The sequence below is a fragment of the Crocodylus siamensis genome, chromosome 2 (assembly GCF_052110815.1).
Source record: "Crocodylus siamensis isolate JL-2025a chromosome 2, ASM5211081v1, whole genome shotgun sequence".
NCBI lineage: Eukaryota > Metazoa > Chordata > Crocodylia > Crocodylidae > Crocodylus > Crocodylus siamensis.
In genome coordinates this window covers 225,624,960-225,643,510 of record NC_143396.1, presented here as the reverse complement: position 1 = coordinate 225,643,510, position 18,551 = coordinate 225,624,960, and the positions used below count along the sequence as shown (strand labels likewise).

Sequence of the window (18,551 nt, the reverse complement as noted above, 5' to 3'; positions counted from 1 at the left end):
TTTTGTGATGGATTAAAGTAGTGTTGACTGCCATAGGAGTCCTTACATGTTTTATAAACTCTGCAGGCCATGTAAAGCCTTGTTTGCAGTCAATCTGGCAGGAGAGTGTTTATAAACAGACTCCATGCAGAGTTTATAATCTCTGTGTGACTGTTGGTGAAGAGTAGAAGGTCTTCTGGAACCCATATAGGACTTACAAACCCTTCAGGAATCCAGCTGTAACTTCTCCTGCCTGCACCATTACTTTTGCTTTTCATAAATTCTGCAGGAATCCCTGAATAATTTCTGCCTCAGTGCTCAGCCAGAGTGAGGTGCCCCTCAGTTATGCTACCATCTCCCTTAGAGCCCTTCCAAGACTGCAGCCTGAGGTCTATGTGGGTAAGTGGGCTACATTAAAAAATTCCACATGGCATCCCCAAGCTTTTTGTCGATAAGATTAAGCTTTTCAGTAAGGATGACCCTGGTGCCAGCTGAGTCAGTTCTGCAAGCTCCAGATGTATTTGAGGGCCATGCGGTTTTTTGATCATTTGTTTTTAGAAGTTCCTTGAAACGTTCTATTAATAATTGTGGGCAGTGTCCATCAGCTCAGAGCTTCCCTCCACCAATCAGAGAAGGCTTTTTCCACCAGCAGAAAGATCCTAATGTGAGAGAAGTTATAGCATTCCCTCCAGCAGCCCCAAGAGTGTCAGGAGGAGACTTAGTTAGCAGTAGTAGTCACCTCCGCAACCCTGGTATCACAGGGAAAATCCTATTTCTAACCATCACCAGGGGAAGCCACTGTCCTCACTTCAACAGCCCCAAGAGTGTCACATGATTGCTTCTGATGTAGCTTCAAGGAACAATAGCAATGTCCACCTGAGAGACTGTAGGATCAACAGTAGCACCCTACTGGAGAGATAGGTGTATCTATTTTATCGTTAGCTCCATGACTCAGAGCAAAAGGCTGTATGATAAAATTCAGACAGTTATTTCTGGCTTCTTACACTAGACACCAATCTGACTTGTCTCCAGTGACTGTGTGTGCCCTCACTTGCTTTTGGCACACTTCCAGCCACCTAAAGAACTTTCTTTCCTGATTTACAGTTTTCAGCCCTACAACATCTCCCAGTCCTCCTGCCACCATCACTTGTCCTGCTGCAGATTCCCGCTCATCCAGGAACACTTATAAATCCAGCTATGTCACAGGGGTTTTCCATCCTCAGGGCAAATGTGGAAGCAGCAGCAGGGGATTCTCTCATTCCACCTTGTCACTGCAGCTAATTCCACATCCCTTCTCCAGTGACAGTCAATAGCCACTTGCTGGCTTTCCGATTCACCCCTTGACAAAGACAGTGGAATTGATGTTCCTGTCAGCAGCCTGGGAACATAGCAACAGGATGATATAATTAGGCCTGTTAAATCTACAGGCATGGTTCCCATGGTATCTGATCCTGTGAACATGTCCATAATATACACGTCACTTCTGGTATTCAAGATTCTCTACTCCACGTGCCTCGTTTTCCCATCTCCTCACCAGACCACTGCTCTACTCTCTATAATTGAGGAAACAAGTGCTAGTAAATTCCCTAATCCCATCTGTGCTTCCTTATCTTGTCACTCACAAAGATATGCAGTCAATACATGAAGAGTGATTGGGAGAACCCTGCATTGTGAGTATGTGCCTTTGCACATGAAGCCCAATATTTATGTGAAAGAAAGCTTCTCCTCAAGCAGCCATAAAAAAAAAACCCCTACCACATAAAAATCAGTGGGAGAGAGAACAGGTCTGGTCACACTTTGACATTTACAAATCAAGTCATGGATACTCTTCCACACCATCTTTTTGTTGCTGCCTCAAGCGTGGCAATGCAGCAAGCTGGGGGACCATTGTCAGCACCATGGACAGCCACTTCTGTGAGCTGGTTCCTCAGCCCAGACCATCACCAGAGAAAGCGTCACAACCAAGTCTCTCAGGGCATCTTTGTTACATGTGCTCTGGGGGGAGGGGAGAGGGCAGAGGCCCATTTTAATTAGAGCAGTTCTTGGGAGAACCTCTAATTCAAGTGCTTGCAGCATCTCACATATTCAGCATTTTGCCCTTCAAAATGGCAGCAGGGGCACTTTAATTAAAGCTTGTTCAATTAACTTTAGTCTAAGACCCCTGCCACCATTCTGAAGTGCAGGGATGCTGAAATAGACCCTGAGTCTGCTGGAGCATGCTAATTAGTTCATTAATGAAGTCTGCTCTGGCACGTGCTAATTAGCATGCCAGCGTGCTAATGCAGGTATCAGGCACGTGTGTAGGTGCCCTCAGGGCACAGACAGAAGTGAGAATTTTTGCCTGATCTGGGCCCAGAAAGCAGTCTACAGCCATGACCAAACAGAAGTACACAGCTGCAGACCGATTTAAAAGGGTCTGATCCTGCAGAAATCTGAATCTTTATTGCTCCAAGAAATGAAGCGTGTTCTGTAACTTGTGTCTGCAGAGCTCCCAGCCTGGTGCTATTTTCAGAATGGGAGAGGAGAAAGGCAGTAGGGGGAGTTTGGTTTGGGTTTTTTCCAGCCAGTGCTGGAGAGTGGGGTGAATGGATTGGAGCCCCACTATCCCCAAAGTGGGGGGGCTCCAAGCTACCCACCCCACCCTCCAGTGCTGGCTGGGGAACCCCAAGAATGAGCTCCCTCTGCTCCCTTTCCTCCCTCCCATTCTGAAAACAGCATCTGGGCCAGGAGTGAGAGTGGCACCACTACAGAGACTGGGCTGCAGGCTTAAAGCAAACAGGTGCAATCCCCAGCTCCTGGACCCAACAGCAAACTTCTGTTGGGTCCAGGGGACCATTGCAACTGACAGCACTTCCTGAAAAGTGCTGTGAGTTGCAGTGGGGAGCTGCTTTTGTGTCTGCACCCTTAGTGGATAGCTCCTCTCTGGCAGTACTGCATAGGACACCTTCCCTGCCTCACTTCCTACCTTTCTTAGCCTAGGGAAACTTTTATTCCCCTATCAAGAATGAATCATTCAGTGAAGGCAAAAACCCTCTTGGCCCCTGACCTATTTCTTTCTGTGCATTTTTCAAATGATAGGAATCCCCCAGGAAATGCACAATGTGGCAAAAAAGTAATTACAGTGCAGAATGAAAGAATTAATTGTGTGTGTGTAAGCGAGTGCGCTGGTGAATGTATATGTGCATGAGAGTTAAAATAAGCTCTGAACAGAACAGATTGCCAAAAGCAATTTTCTAATCAAAGGGGAATAAAAAGATTCTATCTCTCATTCATTTCAAACCAGAAAACATGTCTGCACATTAAAGTTTGCTTAAAAGAGCTCTTGTGCTAAATAGTAAAAAGAATTGGTGTATCAATCCCACCAATGCTATGGCAGGTGAAAAGGTGGGTGGGGGGTGGGAAATGGGACCCTTTTTGTCATCTAGACAAAGAGCTCCAGGACAAGCTCAAGAGATCATTTGTATGTTCTTAAGCAATAGTAATTTATGGGGTGTAGGGATAGTGGGGGATAAAGAATTTAATACTGAAATTTTGGCTTTTTGTCCCTGAAATAATGTGAGTTTTCAGTTAAATCTTTCCCTTTTCTCCTCAAAATTTTGGGTGTTCCCATCAAAATCTTAATAGAAGCTGTGAATTTGCATTCTGCCTATGAATGAGGGATGCTGGGGTAAAGAAGCCCCATTTCCTTTCCCTCCTGAGACATTTCTAGATTCATGCTGCCTGTCCTCAGTACATTCAGCCATTAGGGGGTGGCCCGCTAAGGATAGACAGGGCCTGTTACAATTTCTCACAGCAGTGAAAAGCTCTATCCCAGAATGAGTGTGGGGGCAGTCATTGGCCTCTGTGCTGTTTCATCCTTCTCCAGAAGGACTGAGACTTTGTGTCTAGCAATATATCCCGCACTCATTCCTTTGTAGAAGTCCGGTTAACTTCACTAACAGTTCTACACAGGTAAGACATGCAGAATGTGCCCTGTAAACTTTTATTTATGGGCATCTTTAATGAAATCCACTCTTGGTGTGCTCAGTAGTCCTGGGCTTGACCCTGTCACCATTCAAGTCAATGTGAAAACACTCATGAGCTTTAAAAGTGCAGGATCAAGACCTTCCTGCAGTAGCTATCCACCTTTGGAAGTCTAAGTTTGAAGCTAGTATATATGTATGTCCCAAGTGCTGTTAGTTTGATGTGCTCAGTCTGCTTGGACAGTAGAGAAGTCCAGAACTGGCCTGATAGAGGGTTCTGCAGATCAGGGGCAATGAGCACTGGGAGATGTGGAGAAAGAACTAGATTAGGTAGCCGGGTTGTCTGTAAAGACTGAGATGCACTAGAATTAAAGGGGAATCTTCCCCAGTACTTACCTGCACTATGTCTAGCCCAAATTCACGGAGCCAGTTACTACTCAATGTTTGCTACTAATATGCTAATACATTTTCACTCCCTGACCATCCCATCTCTCCTCTTGTAAGACTCCATATGAACTTTCCAAAATGTGAGATGAGTATATAAGTGTGTCACAATATCTACCCAGTGCCCCCCCACCAGGTGCTGAGAGTCTAAAAGCTCCTGTCTACGGTTTAGGATTACTGTTTGACCCCAGCACCCTTTCCTGCCGTGGCAAGGGGGCAGACTTGATGATCTGCTCAAGTCCCTTCCGACCCTACCTACTATGAAACTATAATGTTATTTTCTCAGAAGTTGCAGACAGGAAGCTGACAGTTGAAGAGGAAGAAGCCAAGCGGATCGCAGAGATGGGCAAGCCAGTGTTGGGCGAGCACCCTAAACTAGAAGTCATCATTGAGGAGTCCTACGAATTCAAGGTCAGTACTGATGTACCAGGAGGAGATTCCCCAAGCCACTGAAAATGTCTTCACAAAAGAGAAGGGGTATAGGAGCAGCTTGAGCAGAGAAAGCAGGCAAAAGACAGAATGAGGATAGCCTCAGTGAGTGGGGAAAGTGGGAGACAGAAGCCTGCAAAAAAAGAAAGGGGAAAGCAGCTGGTCAAGCAGACTGCTTGAGAGAAGGATGAAAGGAGAAACCAGAGGTGAGATGCAGGGATGGTAAATGAGAACCATATAGAGAGGGCAGTGAGTTGCTACTTTAGAGAGAGGAGGAAGAGCAAAGATTCTCATGTGACTAGGGATAAAACAGGGTGAAGCAGAAATGAAAGGGCCTGGCTTAAAGGTAGAGGATCACAGAAAAAAAGCACTGGTAAGGATCTTGAGAGACCATCTAACCCCACCCTCTGCTCAAGGCAGAATCACCTCTGTCTAAATTGCCCAGGGGCAGACAGCAGCTGAGGGAGAGAGGCTTGAGGACACGCTAAGCTGCATAGGAGTAGGAGAGGAGCACAAATCTAGCCACGAACCTGTGTGTATGAGCTTTGTATGTGAGGTGGAGTGCTTCCTCCACTGCCTCCCTCGCCCTCTGCTCAGCTTGGTGAGTGTTTTCTAAGCTGATTAATTGTCCTGTTGTTTATGCTATTGACAGAGTACTGTGGACAAGCTGATTAAGAAGACAAACCTGGCTTTGGTTGTAGGGACACATTCCTGGAGGGACCAGTTCATGGAAGCCATTACTGTCAGCGCAGGTGAGTGTGTGTGAAGGGAGGGGTGGAAAAGGGAAGTGTCTCCTGGTGCCTGGGTAAAACAAAAAATTGTGAACCTCTGGCAAACATGCTGGCTAGTTTTGCATTTTTACCGACTCCCATAAGCCAGCCTGACACTGTCTCGGCCTATGTTCTCAGTGTTGTGCAACTGTAACAGGCCCACGTGCTGCAGACAAATACGAATCATGGTCCTCAACAGAAGCACTTATAGGCGAGAATCCAGGATCTTTGGCCCCAAGGGCAGGCTATCACACTTGTGATTTCAAGATGCTGTGTCAATTGCTGAGAGTGCCACTAGAGGGCAGCAGTGCACGAGTGAGCGTACGCACAGTGGCAGGAGATAGCTCATTCCAGCTCAGATTCTGAGCCCCGGGCGCTTGTACACGGGAGGGGGGTTAGTCCTTAGGGTCCCATTCTCTGTCCCCTAAATTGAAACAGTTGGTTTTTAATTGAAACCCACCATTTCAATCGAGAGGTTTCCATTGCGGTTATGGCAAGGGGCCTGATCCTTTTTTTTCCCGGCAGAGCCTGCCTGCAGCCAGGCGGCAAGCAGCCAGCCGGCTGAGCAGTCCCTGAGCTGCGGAGGGCCCCGGTCCCTCCCTCTACAGTGGTGGTACCCCCTTGGGGCTGCCTGGGTGGGCTGCTAGTGGGCCAGGTAGTTTAGTTTGCAAACTATCAAGATACGGTTTAGTTTGCAATGATGAAAACTCATTTAAAACCCCCAAAACTCCTGCACGTGTACAGCGTGACATCATTAAGCCACACAACATGACATTTTTGTCACGTGTACATGGTAATGACATCACGTGTACAAGCACCACGAGTGCGTAAATTGCCTCAAGGTTAAATTGGACATAAATATATGCTGTCCATCTCCTATTGTGTATGGCTTGGATGCCTCTATCAGTGATAGCAAAACAGAACCCCACTTTTGAGCTCTCTCTAATAAATTAGTGGGGGAGGTTCTAACCAGCTTTATTTTCCCTATTGTGTTGTCTCACGTTACATTTCCCACAGGCTTCTCATGCCTTTCCCCGTGTCTGATTTTCTTACAATTTTTCATGGATTTTCCCCCTACTTTGGGGAATAAAGGAGCCCATGAGAGTTCTCTCAAAAAAAGACAACTGGATAGATAGACAGATAGATAGATAGATAGATGCAATTGTCTATTCATACACTATATATATCTCACTATATATATATTATAAATACGTATATTATAAATATATATATATTTATACTGCATGTATATATGTGTGTATATACACACAAGCATATCCAGATATATATGTATGTATCTATATATGTGTGTGTATAAATATAAAATAAGTGTACATTGCTCAGAGATTATGAACTATCCCTGAGCAATGTTCAGTTATCTCTGATATGCCTATTTCATTACTCCTGATGCATTTCTGTGTGTCTCTCTGTTCAAGTGCAGTTTCAAATGCTTCTCAAATGTTCAGTGTAGCTGTAACCTTGAAGATATGAGTGTCAGATATTTCCCACATACTGTTAACTTTCAGAAACAATTGCTACAGGCACAGACTGCTCTGAGAAGAAGCTTGTATTGGAAACCCAAGGACACATGTACTATCTTAGCTATAATGGTTGCCTTACAAATCTAATCACAAAGAATCATGTCTAGACAGGGGAAAAAAACAGCCTTCCATAAGTAGCTATGCAAAACTTCTCTTTAGAGAAAAAATAGACTGTGCTGCCCATTTTGGTTGTCAGAAAGCACACTGTGAAACTTTTAAGTGCACCATAAACTGCGGGAGCACTTAAGTGTACACTTCACTAAGGACTGACTGCTAGGGAGCCAGAAAGCATAGAGCTCATGAGGCTCACAGCATGATGTGTCCAGCTACATGTAGTCTGAATAAGCCCAGAGTGCCTTATTCGTACCAGAGCTTGACATCCTGAACATCACAGGCCATTGAATTTCACCCAGTTACCGCTGGCACTGGGCTCAATAACATGTGTTTGACAAAAGCCTGTTTTCCAGAAGGGCATCCAGCCTTGATTCACCACTAAAAAAATTGTGCCTGATTTCTAATTTGAATGTGGCTGGTTCTTGTTAGTCTGTCACCATTACACTGAACAGCCCTTTCACAAGGAGAATATACCTGGAGTTTTCTCCTTGTGAAAGTAACTACTTAAATGCTGTAACCAAGCCGTCTTACAGTGTTTCTTTAGCTAAACCAAACAAATCAAGGGTCTCACATTTAATATTTTAAGGCATTTTTTCGAGCCCTTAAATATTTTATGGCTTTTTTCTGCACGCCTTCTAATTTTTTTTGCTGTCCTGTTTAAAATGTGAACCCCAGATGCTGATGCAGTAGTTCAGTATTGGTTGCCACAATAAGCAGAGGTAAAAATCACCTCCCTGTTCCTACTCGTCACTCCCCTGTTAGTATATCCAAGAATTGCATTAGTCATTTTTTTGCAAGAGCACTGCACTGGGAGTGTACATCAAGAGGCTTGTTCACTATGACCCCTATACCTGTTTCCAGATCAATGCTTTCTTGAATCTTATCCCCCATTGTGAAGTATGGTTTGCAATCCTAGACCTAGATGTGTTGTTGGTTGTAGCTGTGTTGGTCTAAGAGCCTTGTCTGCCTGGACCTAAATGCAACATTTTTGCATTTGGCTGTATAAAGCTGTATTGTATTTGAGTAGGACCAGCTCACCAAACAATCCAGCTTACTCTGTGACCAGCCTGCCCTCCCATGCCACTCTTTATGTCATCCACAAGTTTTATCCGAAGTATTTCTATATTTACTTCAGATCACTGATGAAATGTTGATAGCAGGTCTGGTATCAATCCCTGCAGAACCTCACTACAGATATCTCCATTCAGTGAGGATTCCCTAAGGCATTTCCTTTTTTTTTTGAGGAAGAAGGAGCTTTATATTCTGGAGCCACACTTACAGCTCCATAGTTGAGCTAGAGCAGAGTGTTCTATGAGTTGATTTTTCAAAGTGCTCAGAAATCCATTTGCATTCTCTGATTGTCCTGAGAATAGACGTGCTTCAGTGGGCAAGTGGTATATATTTGGGTTATTTGGGTTAGGGCATCCCATGCAAATGTTCCCATTCTCATAGCACCTTTTTGTACCGACTGTGACTCAGACAGTAGCACTGATCTATACCAAGCCACATTGGATTTGCCTTCAGCTATTGCCCCGCTCCCTAGACCTCCATGCAGGAAGCAATATTTTTGGAGTTATTTAGAATCTCGCTGTATAAACTGGCATGCATCCAGGATGTGTGCTAGAGACAGGGATGCCCACAGGTCCTGCAGGGTGGGTGCCCTTTGAGAGCAGCGCCATGTTGCATGCTCCAGCGAGCAACTAAATTGAGGAACTTGCCTCACATTATGTTTCTCCTTAAGGAACAGACTCTAGTCCTGAAACCCAAGAGCCAAGCAAGGTTCATATTTTGTCATCCAGCAATTCTGAGACTGTCTAGAAAAATCTGGGCCCAGAGAGTAGTAGGCAGCTTAGTTGCATGAACTCCAAAACCTCTGGGCCTGTACCATGGAGCAGCTCTCTCTTCACAGTGTTCTACTAGATCTCGATTCTGGAGCCCAGATACCCTTTACTTCAGTCTGAGGGAGTCCATACTGCTCAGCCAGTATCTGGATGATCTGCATGGTTAATTCTGGGAGAAGTAACAATGAGGTAGGCATAATAATCATGGGCGACTGGTGCCATCTTAATTTGGGGGGGCATGTGCCTGACCCCCCGCAACCAGTCAGCAACTGAGGGGGATCCCCCCATGGCCAGTCTCGCTGACCGGGGCGCCAGTTACGCCGACCAGGAAGTGGCCACGCTGCTCCCAGAAGTGGCTGCAGCGTTTCATCCAGGTGCTCCCACTCCCCAGCCAGCGCTCGCAGGGGGAGCACCGGCACTCCCGCCTGCCCCCCCGCCTGTCGCCTAAGTGGGAAACATGGCCTGTCAGGGGGTGCACCAGCACTCTCAGGAGGTGCACGTACACTCCCATGCACTCCCTACGCGTCACCACTGATAACAAAGGACATAAAAAGCATCCTGCTGAAACAGACAAGTAATCAACTTGATTTACTTTCTCTAAAAATGGCCTTGCCAGCCATGTAAGGCATATATTTCTGTCATACTGGAACACAGATAGGTAATTTCCTTCTTAATCTCACACTGGTGATCAGCATCTATCCTGAAACATGAGCACTGAGTCCTGGTCATTTTATCTTACCTAGTGTCAGATATTATAAGTAGTCATATAAGCTTACAGAGTCATAGGAAAACAGGGCTGGAAGGGACCTAAGGAAGCCATCTAGACTATCCTCCTGCTCAAGGAAGGATCATTTCTGACTAAATTATCCAAGCGAAGCATTTGTCTAACTTGCTTTTAAGGAATTCCAAGGATGGGAGCTTCCACTATTCCTCTGGGTTGCCTGGTCCAAACTTTAACCACCCTTTTGCTTTCTTTTTTTCAATATTACTTTGCTGTGTGCCTCTATGTACCAATCAACAGTGAGTTTCATGGACTAATTATACATTGCATAAGAAAGTGTTTTTTTCTGCTAAAGTGCGTTGCTTTTCAAATTCAAATGCTCTCTTGTTTTCTGCGAAAGGATAAATAGGAGTATATGTTTGGCCTTTACTTTTTTCCTGGTACTGTCTAAGTTGCTATGGTGATAAGTATGGTTGTACTCTCTGGATACCGGTACCAGAACAGCAGTAGGGACATTAGGTGATGGTACTTCGAAGAACCCTGACTCCATTGCAGGGCACTGGAAAGCCCAGTAAGACCCATATGCTTCTCTTCACACCTCTCAAAAAAACCCAGAGAAGCAGAGAATAAATAAAATAAACAGAATTTTATTTGCTGAGCATAAAGAAGCACTAATGAAAATGCTAGAGCAAGGTCCCTATGTCAGCTTTCAGGAAAATGTATGTGGCTGCTGGCTTTCCCCAGGCAGATGACAAAATTTAACCATTCAGCAGCTGCTGACTTACTAAAGCACATCTGGATCAGACCTCCTGGCAGGTCCTGGGTGCAGCCCAATAGAAGCTGCTGTGCTGCTGAATATAGAAGCTGTTGTCATTCCTTTCATTTCAGCTGAATGTTACTGGTTGGTGGGAATAATATAGCAGGCAGTGGAGACCTAGCTGTGAGAGAAAAAACCTAGGTAACATGTATTCTCTCTTACACAGCAAATATCCTAGAACCGGATCATAAGCAAATAAATCTGTGGTTCCCCTTCATCTCCTGGGCTGCTGACAACGTGGCACTATGCCACCATCTCTTTTTGAGTTTGTACAGCTGTCATGGAGAGCTGAGGTTTAACATCTTATTTCTTCCCATGGGGCAGTTGGCAGCATTCTCCCCCAAGCCCTCACTGGCTGGATTCTAGGCTATGGTCTGGATGATACTGTTAAAATGAATATCACTTTGTTGCTTCACTTGACACCCTTCTTGTTTGAAATCCACCCAGGCAGCATCCAGATTTCTGTGGCCAGATCAGAGATCTAACCCTTTTTCTCTGTGATTTCACTGAAATGTCATTGTTGTAAGAAGGCTCAGTAGACTGGCAACCATATGACTTCTGTGTGCTGGATGAGCTTACGTAAGGCAGCAGGGCTTGGAAACCTGGGCCTTACGGAACCCACTGTGATCTGTTTGCTTGTTTTGCATTTGCTTGCAGCGGGTGATGAAGATGAAGATGAGTCCGGCGAGGAGCGCCTGCCATCCTGCTTTGACTATGTCATGCACTTCCTGACTGTCTTCTGGAAGGTGCTCTTTGCCTGCGTACCACCAACAGAGTACTGCAATGGCTGGGCCTGTTTCGTGGTGTCCATCATGATCATTGGCATGCTCACTGCTGTCATTGGAGACCTTGCTTCTCACTTTGGCTGCACCATTGGTCTCAAGGACTCAGTGACTGCTGTGGTGTTTGTAGCCTTTGGCACCTCAGTACCAGGTAAGCAGGCCTAGGAAACTGGAAGGAAATAATAGCTATCACTCTAGTCCTAAGCAGTCAGGGATAGCAAATCCTAGGACACAGCTACTTCACTTCCACTATCCTCTGTGTGAGCTCTGGCATTTCAGGAAGCATTGGTTCCTGTGGTGCTTCTTAGAAGATAAAATCAGAGTTGGTCCAATTGTTCAAAGAAAAAACAAGAGAAACACAGTTTTCTTCCATGACAATCAGGTCACACCACCTGAGCGTTTTCCAAATTTGGTTTTGGCATAGGTGGGGGAGCCCTGTGCTTTGAGTGTTTTGTGCACCCAGTAATGACAATATAAACCAAAGTCCTCTCCTCATAGCCAGTGATCGGACACAACCTGGCAACTGCATTACCTCCTTTGTCACGATTTCAACATCATGGCCAACAGGGACCGGCCTCCTTTAAGGCCACCAGGCAGTTTTCGCTCTATGGCCCCTGACACATGTTCATTGAATAGGGCAATGAGATCTAATCCCTGCTCCCAACAAATGTGCCTCCTGCCTTGCCATTTGTGCATAGCAACAGGCATGATTCTGGAATCAGGGATTAGATCCCAATTGCACCATTACTGCTTGCATCGGCAAGTTGAAAGAGGAGTGCCCATAGGTCCAAATCTTACTGGCAGTCAAACTGGCTCCAGTGTGGTCTGGAGCCAGGCTGAAAATCAGCTGATTGTTGGAGTCAGAACCAACAATCAGCTGATTTTTGGCCTCAGCCCTGGACTGCACTAGTGATGGTTCAAGTCCCCAGTGTGGTCCAGGGCCAGAGCTGCCAGTCAGCTGATTGTTGCCCCTGGCCGGGACAGCCCTATATGCAGTCACTGGGGAGACTTAAACGCCTCCAAAGGGCAATCCAGAAAGCCCACCAGCACTTAGAAGTCACCAATAGAAAGTGCTAAGTGTGTCTGAATTCCTGCATTCTTAAGGACTCCTTTGCCTGTGTTGGACTGAAAATTAAGTGACTCTATTCACTTGCAGTCTAATATACCTAGTCCTGCTTCTAAGTATAGATGCCTAAATGGGGATGCAGTGATGCTGCCGCCTGTCTTCTGTCCAGCAGGTTGGGGGCACTCTCTCAAAAGATGGGAGAACTGGGTTCAGGGCTCTTCTCAGACTAAGGAGGTTCAGATCCATATTGTCTAGTATGCAGCAAAATGCCTTAACCCCTGGCCTATAGTATAATCTTGGAGCAGAGGAGGTATGGAAGGGGCATGCTCCACCCTTGTTGTTGAAGCTGGGCCATTGAGAAACCAATGATTCAAGAGAGCAACGGAAAACCAAAAGAGAGCATGACTTGTAGCCTAGTGTTTAGGGTCCTTCCGTGGGTGGTGGGAGTCCTGCGTTCCAGTCATTCTGCCAGGACTGTCTGCATTTTACAGTAGACAGCCTTTGGTCACAAAAGAAGAAATAACTCGGGCAGTAGGGATCAGAACTCAGGTCTTCCACTGCTTGTTAAGTGTTGGAACCAGGATTGGACTCAAGAAAAGGTTGACGTGACCACCACCACCATCTGGGGCCTGAACTCAGTGCTGTCAGTGTGAATCAGATGTGCTCAGAGCATGCCTACTGGTTAGGGTAGCTCCAGGAACTTAAGCACTTCCCCAGCACACTTGCAAAAATCTGGCTGACAACTGAACTTGATAATTTGAGTAATCAAATGGATCCCCTGTGTGCATGCCTAGGTCCGGGTACCTAAAGAATTTTTCAGGCCAAACTGAAGCGTAAGTGCCTGAATTTAGGCATATCTTGAGTTTACGGCTTGTGGATCAGGACAGTCTGTGTCACACTTTGGAACTTGGGCATCAAAATTCCATCCGCACCCTGCTTCGTGCCTACATGATCAAGCTGGATCTGTCCATGAGCCCTTAATTCTCATTTCCTGGAAACCCTACAGTGCCAGCCTGTAGCACCAACTGCAAGCACTCAGTCCTGCTCACAACTAGAGGAGAAGTCATAATCTAGGCAGAAAAGTGTTTAAGTGCCACAGCAAGTGCTGTCGGTGAACAGAGCTAGGATGGTATGCATTGGGTATAGGTAGCAGCCCAAAATAAAGATCAGGAGATGCCTGCAGGCTAAGTGCCTGGCCACTTAAAGGACTACATCCAAGGAGACGCTACTGAAACAACATGGGACCCCCAAGGTCATTATGATATTGCTCCTCTCCAGCTACATAAATTCCCATGTCTTTCCCTTGTGCCCTCAAAATGATGTCCCCCTTTCTGTTCTGCTCCAGCTCTCCACATCTGCTCACTGACCAGGAAAACTGCTGCATCTTCAGGAAGCCTGATTTCAGTGCTGTTATTTACTGTTCCATATGTCCATCTCTTCCCTTCTAGATACCTTTGCCAGTAAAGCGGCTGCCACCCAGGATGTGTATGCTGATGCTTCAATCGGTAACGTCACAGGCAGCAATGCCGTCAATGTTTTCTTGGGCATTGGACTAGCATGGTCAGTGGCTGCCATCTACTGGGCATCCCAGGGACAAGAGTTCCACGTGTCAGCGGGCACACTGGCCTTCTCCGTCACACTTTTCACCATCTTTGCTTTCATCTGCATCAGCATCCTGCTGTATCGGAGACGGCCTCACCTCGGAGGGGAGCTAGGAGGCCCCAAGGGGTGCAAACTCGCCACGACTTTGCTCCTTGTGAGCCTGTGGCTACTGTACATTCTTTTTGCCACCCTGGAGGCCTATTGCTACATCAAAGGGTTCTAAGTGGTGGAGAGATGATGAAGTCAGGGGGAGGGATTCCCCCTCCTCTGTTACCTCACTGGACACCAGTCCTCAAAAGTGTTGTTAAGCCAGAAGTGACAGCACTCAGAGTCCACACCTGCCCAGACTCTAAGACAACTGGGCTTCAAAAAGGGCAAAATCATCATGAAACACAAACAAGATTTACAAAAAAATAAAAATAAATAAAAAAAGATCAATTAAAGCATTCAAATACAAGTAAAATAAAGCCAGCCAGTGATCGTCAGAGTCTTCAGCCACCTTCAACCATCACATTTCCTTCTTTGTTTTCTTCTTCTTTTTTTAAATCCCTTCTATTTTGAAATGATGCCATGTATTTTTAAACAGATTGGGAACTGCAAGAATAAATTGGAGCCTGTTTTTTGGGGGTTTTTTTACATTCAGCAGGTAGGAGAGGCACGTTGCTTGAATTATTTTCTTTCTCTCTCTCTTTCTCCCTCTCTCTTTTTTTTTGAAAGTGGACAAAAATTATCAAAAGCTTCATGCTGCCATGGATGCTGGAGTTATATTTTGAAGCTGCAAACAACTCTCAGAGTCCACAGTCTCCTTGTTTATCCATTCCCCTCCTCATTTCATTTCATTTAGTTCTTCCTCTTTTTTTAGAAGTACATTGTTGGACTGATTTAATTTAAATGCAAACACACACAAAAAAACACAGCGATGACGGCTGAAGCATGAAGCAACCCAATCACCTGCCTGGGCTAAGAAAAAGAAAGAAAAAATAGACAACATAATCCATATCCTGTATATTTTGAATATGGCATTTCTCTTTGTATAATTAACGTAAAGCTTGTGGTTCTGCAGAGAGACAAGAATATGTTCATTTCTAAAAGTAAAGAAATAAACAGCTACATGGAAATAGCCTGCAAAGTGGGGGGAAAGGGAGCTAGCCCTTGTTCCTTGCCATCACAGTAGTATTGCATTTGATTTACAGGAGGGCGGCAGCGCGTTCCTTTTTTTTTCTTTAAAGTGAAGATGAATTCATGTAAATAATTTGCTGTTCTCACATTTTGGTGAATACAAGAAGCCTCAAGGCTTGAGCCATTCAAATGTTTCTGAGCATCAGCCTAAAGGTTTACATTGCTCTTAAAAACAAGTGTTTACTGAAGAGATAAGGATCCTGGTCACTCCTCACAACCCCATTCTTGGTGTCCTGGTCAGTCGATGTCTCCACTTCTTTAAGGCTGAGTTTGTCCTCCTGGCTGAGGACATGCATCTGGTTACCATAACTCATAGGCCTTGGATATGCTGAGCAGAGATCACACCAATTTCCTTTTTAAAAAAAGCCCCAAAAAAACACAAAACAAAAAAAAACCCCCAAAATTGCGTGACAGTATTTCTCCCTGTGCACGTGGCATTTCCCATCCTGATCTGCATTGTGTCTGCCATTTTGTCCTTTAAAACAACCTCTTTTCAAGGGGTCAGTGCTCCACTCATGATGTTTGCTAGATTGAGAGATATGGTCTTAACAAAACTGCCACAGATCTTAAGACTTCTGCAGCATCTTAAGTACATTTTAGGAAAAGCACCTTTTTCATTTGAAGTGCATTTTTTAAGGGGGAAAAAGATGAAAAGGGGGGAGGGAAAGAAGATCTCATATCCTGAATGACATAAACAACTGCAAACTGCAACATCGGGTTGGTAATAAAAGCTAAAAGTTATACTTATATCTATACAAATATATTATCTATAACCATATTTCTTAAGTGCAAGAACTGGAGGAGGGTGGTGAAGCTTTATTCTTTTTACAGTGTTTTTAAGATGAAGATATTTTCTTCTGTCAAACAATTTAGGTGCTGTAAAGGGAGATGTCTTCTTCATAAATTTCACAATCATAAAACAGACTTGGAGAGTCCAAGAGTAAACAAGGAAACACAGAGAGAGAGAGAAAGAAGTCCTCCTTTGCCTGTTATTCCTAAGAACAAGCCTATGATTGATGATGCCTTAAAGGCAGGGAGAATGTATATGAAGGGGAAAAAGGGGGTGGGGATGGAAGTAATGGTCCTTGTCACGGAGAAGAAGCTGCAAGATGATGTCAAAGATATGGAAGAGTAAAAATGATCTTTAATTGACAGATGAAATATTTATTTTCATACAAAATGTGTATCAAGCATATATATATATATATGTGTGTGTGTATATATATATATATATATGTATATATAAAGTATGAAAGGGGAAGGGTGGATTCTTCTCTCTGATATGTTATAAGCAGTTGGAGCTTTATCTGTTTAAACTAGCAATGGGCAAACACTATAAAGGGTCTGAAGCCAATTGAGCACTCAACTTTCTGACTATTTATACCTAGTGTGTCAGAGCTCTTGGCTAGTACAAAAAAGGGGCAACCCGCTGGATGTGGACAGGCTGTTTACTAAGATTTTCAATACCTCTTGATCCCAGACTTGCCAAGCAATGGCAAGGACATTTGCAGCTGTGACCCAATACAGCAGAGGTGAGAGATTGAAAAATGCAAAGGTGTTTTCATGTGTGTGCATATGGGTGGATCTTGAGGGTTCTTTGTTTTGTTTTGTTTTTTAATTTTGGCACAGAAATTCAGTTGGGCTTGTGTTTCTTTAACACCTGTTCTCCCATTGCTAGTTGAAACCAAGGCCTGGTTATCGGAAATGCTGTGATCATGTTGCTTGTGCTGTATCACTCATGCTTTTCACCTGCTTCTTTTTTAAGATCACTTGTCACAGGGCTGGGGGGCAGGGGAGGGAGGGTGATCATTGGGAGGGGAGGACTGTATGCTGTTGCTAAGTTCATAGTTTCTTTGCTGCCCTTACATGCACTGAGAAAAACTGCTCCAAGCCAATAACATCAGTGGAGTGTTTCTTTATTTTATTTTTATTTTTTATATAATTAAAAATACAAGAAAAGAAAAAAGAAATATTGTTGCTTGGGGGGGTGGGGTTTGGTCTGGAAATTTGCATGAAATTGTTTGTAGTTTTTTTCCTTTTTCCCATTCATCTCAATTAGATTTTGCTGGAAGAAACCACCAGGAGTTGCATCATGGATGTTTTGTTTGCAGAAGACCTTGCTGCTTCGTTACTTAGAGCTCTTTGTTTTCATTGTCATTGTTCCTTACTCTTTGTTTTCTTGTCAGCTTCACGTCGCAGTCTGTAATAAAAGCCACTTTCCTCTTTCTGTTGCCTTGTTGCTTTTCCAATCACACTCTTTACATTGCCTTTTCCATTTGTACAGGTTCCCTCCTTCCTCATTCTCCTGTTGGCGGATGACAAACCTTCTCTGCTGTAGCTTGTATGAGATAGCGTAGTACGCCTTGGCCTCAGGTAGAGCTGTACGGGGGATCAGAACACCTAGTCTGTGCCTAAAGGCCCACCAAGCTACATGAGCCCATTTTAAGCAGATCTCAAAGTTGAGGGTGTTGCAAGCTTCTTGAATTGATAACTGGGTGGGATTTTCCAAAGGTGCTAAATAACGTTAATTAAATTTTTTTAAATGACAGTGGCCAGAGGAATTGTAGGGAATTGCCTTCCCTCAGGGGCTCCAGAGACTTTTAGATTTCTTCATATTGCTACTGAGAAGCTAATTACTGGAGGTCTAGTGGATAATCTGCATAGCTGGGCTTGAAAGACGAACAAATAATAAGATAAATGACGTTTTTCACAACACATAGATCACAAAGCAAATAGACCAACAGAGGCTAAAGCAGGATAAAGCAACATGACTCTTCATAACTTCAAGCTCTGGAAGAGAAACCTAGTAATGGGAAAGAAGTCCTTACAGAAAACATCAGCTTTACCTACAGCCCCCACCCCCACCATGACCACAGTTCAGCAATGTGATCTATTCAATTTAAATTTAGCCTTAATCTGTATAAAGTATTCTGTAAATAGGATTTACACTTTTCTGCCCACATAAATCTAAACAAACATTACGTTCATCTGGCCATTGCCAGCACTGAATTAATTCATCCTCTGAACTATGCTAAGCTGACACTCTTGCCTACCTGGTATTTTGCTGTTGCACCCAGCTCTGTGAGAGGAAAGAGCCCGTGGCACAGGCACAGAGCTTACAGGCAGGCCAGACAAGAAACTCAGCTACTTTGGTTTTCAGCAGCAAAGCAAATGTTATCAAAGACTTCAAAAACATGGCCAGAACTAGGCACTATGCAAGCCTGGCTGTCATGAGGGAAACAGCCCTAAGAAGAGCTATAACCTAGTACTTCAGGATACTTCCTAGGGTATGAAAGAAAATCTA

General features: G+C 44.5%; 1 protein-coding gene across 5 annotated transcripts in view; it reads left to right on the top strand.

The window, feature by feature from the left end:
* SLC8A3 (solute carrier family 8 member A3) overlaps positions 1-17,472 on the top strand; it is a 200,101-nt gene extending 182,629 nt beyond the window's left edge. For 4 of the 5 annotated variants that reach the window (XM_090033244.1, XM_090033245.1, XM_090033246.1 and 1 more), the window contains 4 exons: positions 4,672-4,796; positions 5,467-5,566; positions 11,276-11,551; positions 13,915-17,472. In XM_090033244.1, coding sequence (XP_089889370.1) covers positions 4,672-4,796; positions 5,467-5,566; positions 11,276-11,551; positions 13,915-14,291 — 878 coding nt within the window. In that variant the 3' untranslated portion in view covers positions 14,292-17,472. The remainder of the gene's footprint in view (positions 1-4,671; positions 4,797-5,466; positions 5,567-11,275; positions 11,552-13,914) is intronic. The other variant, XM_090033247.1, reaches the window with a different exon arrangement.
* Positions 17,473-18,551: the final 1,079 nt, after the last annotated feature.